Raw genomic sequence first — 11,218 nt, forward strand, 5'->3', positions numbered from 1 at the left:
TTTCTAAAGTCACTTTTTCTGTTTTCTGTGTGTTTTTTACCTTAAATTTTAAGCCACAAGTCCCCTTTCTGGGTGTAAAAACTGTATTCGATAATTTTGCTGCATTCTCAGCTCAGCAGAATTTGAAGTTTTTTCAGAGACTATTGCCAAGAAGTAGTTCCTGTTTCAGTGCCACACAAATCCTGCACTGTGGTTCAGTGCCTCAGTGATGATCTGCAGCTCTTGCTCTGATTACAAAGCATTTCTTTGTTCTGACAAACTCCTGGTGACTGCAGCACATGTGACAGTCTCAGAAGACAAACCTCAGAGTGCTGAGTCACATCTGCCTCAGCAAAAGGAAAAAGAAGGAGCACATGTGCTCACCCAGCCAGATCTTTGCTTGTTTTTTCATTGAGAGTTTAAAATGGGCATTTGAAAGCAAAATGCATTTATTCCAAGATAGTAAAATGTAAAGACATGCAGGTGGCAATTTCATATGTGAGGACCAGGTTAAAAAGATTGTAATTATTGCTGGGGACATCCAAATAAGTAAGTGGACAAACAAATAAAGTATTTTCCCCTGAGACAGCGTAGAATATCAATTTACACAAAGTGGCACTGCTTGCTCTCAGAACTTTGGGGGTAGTGGCCTCTCCCAATCACTGTGAACACTTTTTAGAACAGTTTTCAAAACAATTGAAGCAGCTGTATGACAATGAATGAAAACAGAGAGAAAATATGAATAAAGAAACATAATAAATAGCAGGGAACTGTGGTGCTCTTTTTGCTGCAAGGCACATCCCTCTGCAGCTGCCCACTGCAAAAAATTCACCTTTTGGTACAAAACCTAATTGGGCTGGAGCAGATCTATATTTAAGAGCATTTTAACAGCTTGAAATATACCATAATAGCTGGATGTTTAGGCTTTTGCCTCTTATTTCCTTTTTTTCCTGATTTAGATAAGTTTCTTGGAACAGAAGCAGCATTTCCCTCTGTAAGAGGTTTTTACTGAGAAAGTAAAGCAAACTGTCAGCACCCAAAAAACACTGCCCATATCCTGAAGTTCTCATTCATGAAAAATCTCTCGTGCCTTCAATGGGAATTTTCCTTCCTCTTGAATTGGCTTATGTAAAAATAGCATCTGATGATCTCCTAGGCTTTTGTCAGAGTCATCTTTTCTGCCTCTGGTCCCACTGGGTCGCTAAAAAAATCTTCAGATTGGGGTTTCCATGGGGGTTTTCAGGATTTAGCCACTGCAGTCCCAGGCACCCAAATTCATGGGGCTCCTGATAAATTCCAGACTCAGTGGAGTTTCCTCCTGGACTCTGAAGGCCAATATTTGAATTGGGACTGGCTCCTGAAAAACTCCCACCCCAAAGGAGCAGGGGGCAGAGGGAGCTGGATCTCAGGGGAAATCAGGGCCACGTCTTTGTGCTCTCTGATTTTTTCTGTCCCTGCACACTGAGTCATGCCCAGCTAGCTCAGAGTTCAGCTGCAGCCCACAAGGAGAATTTAAAGCTAGCACAACCCCAAATTATTACCAGCTTTGAAGGGCTGAAATTTGGCAATTTTCAGAAAGACTTCCACTCAGTTCTGCAGATTTACCTGCAGTTCAATTACCTGCATTCAGGTAATTGAAAAATAAATATCCAATATTTATCAAAAATTCTTTAGATATCCTTAAAAAACTGCTCAGAAATTCATAAAAAGGAACCTTTTTTTATATTTACTGCCAGACTTTCTGATTTTGTGGTGTTATCAGTGGGGTGGGATAAATAAATGATGTCTGCAAGATGAGTGCATTGACAAACAAATATCCAGGTTCACACTCAAAATTACTTTTATTCCTGTCTTGGAGAAGCTCTGCCTAAGCCTCCCCTCTTGGAGAGCTGAGTGTCCTTTCCTGATCAGTGACCTTGGTTTTCATGGCTGCCCCACTGGTTTTCCTGCCAGCTTTGCCTTTTCGTTGACACTGCAGTTTTCCCCCACGAGGTAAAGCCATGTATTTATAAAGAGCTTTGTTTTCTCCCAGCCCTTCTGCCAGCACCACTCCAGCTGAGCTAGGAGAACTCTCTGCTCAGAAAGGTTACCAAGATCACAGGAAATAACAGCTTATTTGTTAGGGTTTAATGGAGATCAGCCCCTCTTCCTTGCTGAAATGGAATTATTGCCTCAGGGAAGGGATTTAAGGCTTGCAGTAGGCACTGCTCTTCATTGATCAAACGGTGAAAATAATGTCAGAGCTACACAGCACATTTTATTTAAATTATTGCCTCTTTTCATGATTTATTATGGTATTTGGGATGTGTTACCCAGTATTTCAGCAGTAACAAATTCATGGTGGTCATTGTCACATGTGAGAATTCAACAAAGTTAAGCATCTTTCATTGCTTAGACATTCAACATTTCATTAACTTCCAGTGCTGGAGAATCAAATAAACTGCAGAAGTTGAGTTTATGCTTTTTTTTTTTTTAATTTTTTTTTTAATTTTGATGGGTTCACATCCACCTTAGCAGGAAACATTTTTAGTGGCAGCAGCTACATGCAAATCCATCAGTATATATTGATTTTCCAGAAGTGAATTACCTGATAGAGATTGTTTATTCCCCAACTATCTCACTCTTTTTTCCCACACACACACTCCCAGTTTACTGTGGAAAATCCGCTGTAGTGGAGTATAAACCTAGTTCTGGGGTATAAACCTAGTTCTGGGGTATAAACCTAGTTCTGGGGTATAAAACTAGTTCTAAAATCCCTCTGGGCAAATCCCACTGAAATCTTACAAACTACCTGATGGTCAGACAGCTGTCAGGAAGTGCCATGTGTAAAGGCTTCATTTGCTAAGAAATGTGTAAGAAATTAATGTGCTGATAAACTCCCACCTTTTTTTTTTTTCCCCAGACCACCTAGGGGAAATGGTTCCAATTCTAAAACTGGAATCTAAATCTAAATCTAAATCCTAAAACTCCTTTGAGTAGATCCCAGGGAACCTTACAAACTGCCTGATGGCCAGACAGCACTCAGGCAATGCCATCTGAACTTGCTGATAAACACATAAGAAATGAACACAGAAAATCGATGTTATGATGCTGATCAACTCCCAACCCTTTTTTCCCCAGACCGCCCGGGGTTGCTAAACGTGAAGCCCATTGAAGACATTCAGGACAACCTTTTGCAAGCCCTGGAGCTGCAGCTGAAGCTGAACCACCCCGAGTCCTCTCAGCTGTTTGCAAAGCTGCTGCAGAAAATGACGGACCTGAGGCAGATCGTCACGGAGCACGTGCAGCTCCTGCAGGTCATCAAGAAAACCGAGACGGACATGAGCCTCCATCCTCTGCTCCAGGAGATCTACAAGGACCTGTATTAATGAGCAGAGCAGCTGTTAATCCCCTGACATGATGTATGTTCTTCAGATTGCACTATTTCTATGAGGGAGAAACTCGGCGTACCTAAGAGATTACTGTGAAACAGCATTTAAAAAGAGAGAGCTTAGTATAGTAGATCTATTTTATGCATATTGTTTATAAAGACACATTTACAATTTACTTTTAATATTAAAAGTATCTATATCATGAAATTGTTGGCAGTATTTTCAGAATGAATTTTTTTAACTACGTTCTTTCTTACAATCGCTTGTCCGAGTATGATCGATGCTTCACTCAAGCATGCAGTTAAATTTTCAGCTAAATAAAAACCTTTCTCCTTGAGCATTCCCAGGGAAATATTTGAAGCATTAACGTTCCATTTGGTGCTCCTGAGGCAGCAGCACAGTAAAATTCAGTCACAGATTGGTGCAACCTCCCAGGAGAGTCTGCCAGGCCAAAGGGAGAAGGGTCAGGTCTGACAACCTTCGTGCCTTCCACGATAAGATTGGAGCCTGGCAGAGCTCTGTGAGGAGAGACCAGGCCACTCCTGTGGGGGCAAACTGAGAAATCAGATGCCATTTCAAGAACTCCTGAAGGGAGGGATGTGCACTGCCCAGCACTGCTAGGAAACTGAGTCCTTTGGATTCCTCTGCTCGTGCAAGTGTGGGGCAGGTGGAGCAGCAGCTACTCCAATCCGTAACCCCACAGCAGTCAAACTGGGCTGGAACGGGCTGGTACAAACCTCTTGGCCCAAGACCTTCCCCAGTTATTTGATAAACTGCCACTGAACAGCAGTCAAACTGTCATGGAAAACTGGGAAGTTGTGACAAATGAACTCCTAAGCAAAAGCAAGGTTTAGGTTAATTCTTGTGTAAAGATAAAGCTGTGATGGAAACTCTGCACCCTGGGTTTGGCTCGAGCTCTAGGTGTTCATCCAGGAGGTGTTCCTGCTGTTGAGGTTGTTGGCTTTCTTGCACATGGTGCCCTGTGTTTTCACCTGAGAGCTCCACAGGGAGCAGAGCACAGCAGAGTGAGCAAATCTAACAGGAGATAAATTTCCTAACAATGTCATTTTGGGGTCTTCTTGGTACTGAGGTGAGAGATTCACATTTCACCTGGCCACCTTTGATAGTTTGTGAAGGTCACCCCTGAATACATCAAGCAGGAGAGGGAATACTGGGGGGAAAGCCACTATTTGTAACTCAGATATCAAAATAAGGAGAGGTCCCCAACACCCTTGGTGTCCTCCCCGTGTCTATATTTTATTTATGTAGCAAAAAATGTGCCTTAAAGTGAGACAAGGGGAGTGGTGATTCCCAAGTGGACAAAGAGGTGATGTAGGTGTGAGCAGGATCTTCAGGGAGAAGAAATTGGCTTTGCTCCTAATGCAGGCCTTGAAACTCTTAAGCCAATGCAAATTATGCAATAAAGGAGCTGAGAGAGGTAAATATTCAAATGAATCCTCAGCTCATGCCTGCTGCACCTGGAAGGGTTTCCTGCTGCAGATTTCAGGTAACCTCTGGGCCTGAGGTCAGCAGTGAGCGCTGTTCCCACCAGGAAGTTTGGGGAATTGGATCGTTCACCTCCAGGTGTGGAGCCCAGGGGTGGAATTGCACTGAGATGAAGTCACTGCCAGGCTGCAGAGAGCAGCTTTGATCCTGCCAAGCTTGCACTGAGGTCATCTCAGGTGGCTCGGGAAGGATGGCCCTGGAGCACACACAGCATTGCAGCTCATGCAGCTCATGCAGCTCATGCAGTTCATTGCAGCTCATTCATGCAGCTCACTCATGCAGCACATGCAGCTCATGCAGCTCATGCAGCTCTTTGCAGCTCATTCATGCAGCTCACTCATGCAGCTCATGCAGCTCATGCAGCTCATGCAGCTCTTTGCAGCTCATGCTCAGCCCTGCAGCTTGCTGCACATCTCGGGTGGTTCCAGCTGAGTGTGGCCCTGGCAGGAGTTGCATCCACACTTTCCTGGCTGTTACAATGCAATAGGGAACGTTCTCCCTCTGAAGCTGTTTGCCACTGCTCGTTGGAAGCGTGGCCTTCCATCCCTCAGTGGGAGAATTCCCAGAGCTGCTCCTCCCGTGGAGGGACGGTCAGAGATGAGCTGGCACTGGGATGGACCCCAGCTCCAGCTCTGAATTCCTGTCACAGCAGCACCCAGCCAGAACCATGAGTCTGAGCCTGCATGTCTCAAACAATCCCATTTCCCACTGGCTCCCCTTGGAATGGAAGTCCAGAAGCAGCTTCAAACAACAAGGAATTTTAGGGCATGTCCTTACAGATGTCATATTCCAAATTATTTGGAAAAGTGGCAGAGATGCTCTGACAGGGAAATTGAGTTCAGTGCTTTGGTAAAGCCCTGAAAAAGATCTGTGTAAGCCAGCAGCATTAACCAAAGAGCTCCATCCCACTGCTGCAAGGGGTGATGTTTCTGAAACTGTCCATTCAGCAGTGACAGTGCCTAAGCCACTCCGTCCAAAATCCCTACGTTTTGAGAGTGGTGATAGAGTCATAATCAGAAGAGTTTTGCAGGAATGGGTGTTTTCCTTTATGAGGATGAAGGCACTGAGTGCCCAAAAGCCTCTCCTTTTCTTTCAACTGTATCAGCTGCTCTAATAAAATCTGTTGTTCTCCCCACACCCTGTCTGCTCTCACATATTGATATTATTCACCACGTTTTCCTCAAGCCATGCAAAGTGTTAATTTTTTGTGTGAGTTACTAATCACTGACATGTTCTGATTCTGAGCGGTTACATCATGGTTAAGAAGTTTTGCCTGAAATACTTTTCTACAAGAATAGGTCTTAAGGGAAAAAATGTTCATTTAATGGACAATTGCTGTGTACTAATTTAGAACAAATGACTGTTATGAGGATATGAAAACATCTTCTCAAAAAATAGCATTTCCTCTTGTGAATTATATTCAGAATTTTGATCTAATTGTAAATAGTTTCTGTTTCTATGGGACTTTATTTATTAAAAACACAAACTTGCTGATGGGAGTTCATCAGTAGGTTGTAATACTTTCAGACTCTCTGGAGTTTTGGGTAGAATGGGCTACACCATAAATGAACAATTTGGGTTTTGATCTTCAGTGCTACTAAAAACATTTAACAGCTCAAAAATAGAAGCAGTCAGCTGGTACATGCCTGCCTGTGGAGAGCTTCATTTTGCTGGTATTGTGCTGTCCCTCAGCCCTCTGTGCACTCCATCATGAAATCCTCAGGGGTGGTGTGGGATCCTGGCCATTCCCACAGGCTTTGAAACTGCTGGGCTCTCATTCTGCCTTGTATTTCACACTGATCTGCTTTTCCTGTGGAAAACCTGCAGGTGAATGGAGCCCAGGGAAAGTCATTGGGTGTCCCTGTCACATCCAGCCCATTCCCCTGGCCCTGTCAGGCAGCAGAGCATTCCCTGTAGGAGCATTCCTTCCCTGTAGGAGCATTCCTTCCTTGTAGGAGCATTCCCTGTAGGAGCATTCCCTGTAGGAGCATTCCTTCCTTGTAGGAGCATTCCTTCCTGTTCAACGGGGAAAGTTTCCTTCTTCAGACAATGCTGGTGACCATTTCTCCAGCAAATGCTGCTGTGAGGGCCTGGAATGGAAACTGAGAGGACAAAAAGCATTTCCAGCACCCCCATTGCTGCAGCCCAGACCATTTGAGTCACAGTTTCCATGAAAGCATGGAAAACCCTTTTGTGGTGCAGGTGTTTCACCTCCCTTCAGCCCTCCCTGACAGAACCTACTGCCAGCACTCCAAAACATGGGAAAATGGGAAATGGGCTTGCCAGGAGCTGCTGAGCCCCTTCCCTCAGCTACCACACCTCAGGTCCAGCTGCTGTGGGCACAGGCAGCCCTGAGGGATCAGCATTTCGTATTTGATTTGTAGCTGTAAACTCTCTCTTGGGGTGGAGCACGTTTCCATGGGACTTTTTTCCCTTGACATAAGAGGCAATATCCCTTAAATGGATGTAACACCAGCTTTGCACACACAAGCAATACAAAGCTGCAGCTGGAAATTTACAGAAGAAGGAAGACAAATCTGAGGGGGAACAAGCCCAGCAAACCCCTCCTGGGTCAGCAGCTCAGTCACACATCCACCCAGGTTCTCATTCAAGCACTGGAAAAAAAATATGGGTCTCATCATAAATCCCATTTCAAGTGGCTGATCTGAAAAGCAGGGGTTAAAAATCAGCTGCCCAGGGCTGTACCCAACCCCATGGACACAGGGAATGTAGCTCCACTCTTCTCAGCCCTGGAAATGGTGGCTGCAGGAAAAACAATTCCTGAACTTCTGGATTTTCCTTTGGACAGGCAGGGGATGCAGAGGAAATTAGGCAGCACATCTTCAGCGGCTTGAGGTAAACACTCAGAAGGCAAAGACTGACCCAGCAAAGGAAGAAAGGAGGAAATTATTCCACAGCTTTGGATGCAATGTGCAGGGTTAGATGTGTGTGTGTGTGTGTGTGTGTGTGTGTGTGTGTGTGCAGGATTTCACCTTTATTTTTCTCCTAAGACCAAAGGCCCCATGGACTTGGTGTCTGCAAGAAGTTTTAGTGCACCAAAGCCAGGGAACAGGACCTCTAAATTCATATGCTCCCAGGATAGGAAAGGTCTGTTCAGATCCCAGTCTCTTTCACTGCATCTCTTTATTGCTCAGTGTGTGAATAGTGAAGAGCTGCAAGTCTGTAGCTTGGCTGGATCCTGCAGCAGGAATTCTCTGGACAGGTCTTGCTCTGGGCCAGCATTAGTCAAGGCAGCAGCTCTCAGATTTTTGGGGTTAAACGCTTCAGGACTCCTTTGAAATGTGAAATTGATTTGCTTTGAGAGATCCTTGCGAGTGGCTGAGATCAGCTCCCAGCCCTCAAACGGGACGAGTTCCCAGTTGGGATTTTGCAAACTGAACGTGGCTCTCAGCCCTGCTTCAGGAAAGGGCAAAGCCAAGGAAGAGCTTTAGCTGCCAGTGAAAATAGCCCTTCTACTGGGACACAAACTGGTTCAGGGCTTTCTTTTTAATTCCTAAGCTCCCTCCTGGTGCTGCAAATGGGGAGCACTTTCAGCACGGCACCGGCCAAGAGGAATATCCATTGCTCATTCTGTTCTGTGCTGTTACCCAAGGAGGCTTTTTCAGCTCAGTGGAGACAGCACGGGAGAGCTGGAGTCTCCAGAGGCAGGGGAGGGAAGGAGGAGCACGCAGCACCATTGGTTCTCACACTGGGAAGAGCTGGCAGTGCAGGAGAGGATCCTGTCCTGCTGCTGCAGGGGTGATTAAAGCATTCTGTTGTGTCAGCATATCCTCAGCCTGTTAGTGCTAACTCTCAGCTGGCCATATCCTGCCAGATTTGCAAGCAAAGCCTGCCAAGCCATCTCAACAAAAATGTAGCTTTAAATATTATAAATGATGCTGCATTTTGCTGGGGAAATGTTTCCTGAAAAGGCTGTTCCAAAACATCCTTTATTGTTGGGGGAGGGGAGTGAAAGGGGCCTGGGAGAGGGAGGAGGGAGGAAAAAGAGCTACTTTTAATAGACCTTTTTTTTTTTGCCTTTTGAGGCCACAGATTCATTTCACATCATTCTGTAAGACCAAATGGATATTTTTTTTTCCCAGTGACTATAAAACATTACAGTAATAATTTTGTATGTAAGTTTTGGCAACTGAGCTGGAGTGGGAGGAAGGACAGAGGGCATCTGATTTTCTGAAGGATTGCAGCGAGGGGTTTTGCAATTGATCAGTTTGTAAAACCTTCTTGGTGAACATCTGCTTGCTGGCAAGGGAGGTCTGTCCTCTGCCTGCTGCAAGAAATGAAAAATCTCAGCAGAGTGGAGGAGGTGGCCCCTGCAACAAGGGCAAGCTTTGGGTTCTAGACCTTAAAAAATGGATTTGGGCCTCCATGGGTAGCAGGATGATATCAGGGACTGATCAGTCAGATCTCCTTGAATCAGCTACTCCTGCTGGACTTTGCTTGCTGGGTTCCCCTCCATGGCACAGAAGCCAAACCCGAGCTCTGACCCCCCAGCAGAACGCTGAAGGTTTGTGCAGGGACACAGATCCAAGGCTGTTCACGTCCGCAGCTCCAGCTGGGATCCTTGTGCTCAGGGAGGTCCTTCTGGGAAGAATGCAGACTCCCAAAATCCCATCCCAGCTCAGCCTCAAAGCAGAGTAAATGGAAGGAGAGGAATGCTCAGAGGAAATGAAGAGGTGCAATCCAAAGGAAGGGGTTTGCTGCTGTCTGTTGGAATCCAGATTATGTTAAACTTGCTGTCTCTTAGCTGAGCTCCAGTCAGAAGATCCAGGAGCTCTTTAGCTGACTCTTTCCCCAGCTGAATATTTCTTCTTTTACACTCCTTTCCTCTACAGCTTTCACTTTTAATGTGGATCAATGTGACTCATTCTAGACTGGCAGGAAAGGCACAGGGATGTGCAGGTTCCTCTGCGTCTGGACTCTGCCTGAACAGCTTGAGTAAAATGTTTGAGATTTTTAGTCTCTGCATCTTTACAGTAAAATATAAACAGGGGTAATGAAGCCAGATTCAAAGAAGATGGGACTTCCAAGGTGCTTTGACTTTGCCAGATCAATTCATGGAGTGAAATTCCCTGAGTCCTCCTATTAAGCTTGCACTTGCAGTTCTGTGGAAAAAGACAATGAAAAATGACTACCAGAGACTGGTTTGTTCTAAATATTAAAAATAAAACTTATTTAATTCTTAGTAAATCAATGGCCGTATTTCACTTTGCAGTTGTTATCGGCAAAAAATAAAAATAAAAGAAGGTGGTGGAAATTTAACTGGGAGTTCTTCACCTTCTTTTCTGGGAGGACTCTGCACTAAGGACTCTGCATTTCCCACTGCAATTCCACGGGGCAGAGTCTGCCTGCAAGTGTCATTGCAATGCTCAAATGGCCCTGGGGACAGTGGCATCACACCCAGATGAAGTGAGAGGGCGTGAAGAAAGGCTAAGGAATGGATTTTGAAAGCGTGGCAGGGTTGCAAAGGTGGCTTGTAGGAGTTACCTGGGTGCTGGAGAGGGCACTGGTGGCAGCCACAGTGAAAGCTCTGGGTCACCAAGAGGGGATTTTCTGGTGGCAGCTGTTTCTGGTTCCCAAAGGCATCACCTTTCCTTTGCTCCTTGCAGCAGGTTGTGAGGTGTCCATGAGTGGTACCACAAGAAATTGTCAGTGGTGGAAATGATACAACTGAACCCAGATATTGCCACAGGAAGGGCTGGCTGGCCAGGGACCTTTGGGAACATCTAATTCCAGTTGCCCTGCCATGGCCAGGGATGTATTGTGAAGCAGGAGGCAGAGGGCTGTAAAGCACCCAGTTAGGAATTTTCTATAAAATCTCTCCTCCCTGTTTGCTCAGCACTTCCTTTGGTACACAATAAAGCTGTGCTCACCCAGCACCAAGGCTGGCACCCAATGAACCCAGAGCTCCTCTGGAAACTGCCCAGTGCAGGTCTGGCATCAAGCCTAGAATGGGGAGCTGCTGTCATTTGGAGAGAAATCCCATTTGTGCTCCGAGGGGCAGCACTCAGGGGCTCCTGCTCTGGGCTCAGAGAAGGTTCCCAGGAGAAGCCTTTGCCCAGGACCTGTAGGATTGGCCCCATGGAGCCAAATGGGGCTCATGTTCCCAGGGAGGAGGGTTTGGGTGCCCAAAGGGAGCAGGGTCTGATCCTGAATGGAGCACTGGGGATACCTGCCCCAAAACCACAGGAGGGATGTCTGAAGGACAGTAAAGGCAAAGGGATTTGAGGAATAAATCAGGCACCAAACCAGTGAAAAGGGATTGCCACGAGCACAGTGTGGATCCTGCACTGAGCCTCCCTGAATCCCAGGGGCTGGGAAGTTTCTCTGTGCAGCCAGGATCC

At 45.8% G+C, this 11,218-nt stretch overlaps 1 protein-coding gene across 1 annotated transcript in view; it reads left to right on the top strand.

Moving 5' to 3' along the window:
- PPARG (peroxisome proliferator activated receptor gamma) overlaps positions 1–6,376 on the top strand; it is a 55,375-nt gene extending 48,999 nt beyond the window's left edge. The window contains exon 7 of the mRNA XM_030228120.2: positions 3,100–6,376. Coding sequence (XP_030083980.1) covers positions 3,100–3,347 — 248 coding nt within the window. The 3' untranslated portion in view covers positions 3,348–6,376. The remainder of the gene's footprint in view (positions 1–3,099) is intronic.
- The last annotated feature ends 4,842 nt before the right edge of the window (positions 6,377–11,218 follow it).

This window comes from Serinus canaria, chromosome 12, assembly GCF_022539315.1.
Source record: "Serinus canaria isolate serCan28SL12 chromosome 12, serCan2020, whole genome shotgun sequence".
Taxonomy (NCBI): Eukaryota; Metazoa; Chordata; class Aves; order Passeriformes; family Fringillidae; genus Serinus; species Serinus canaria.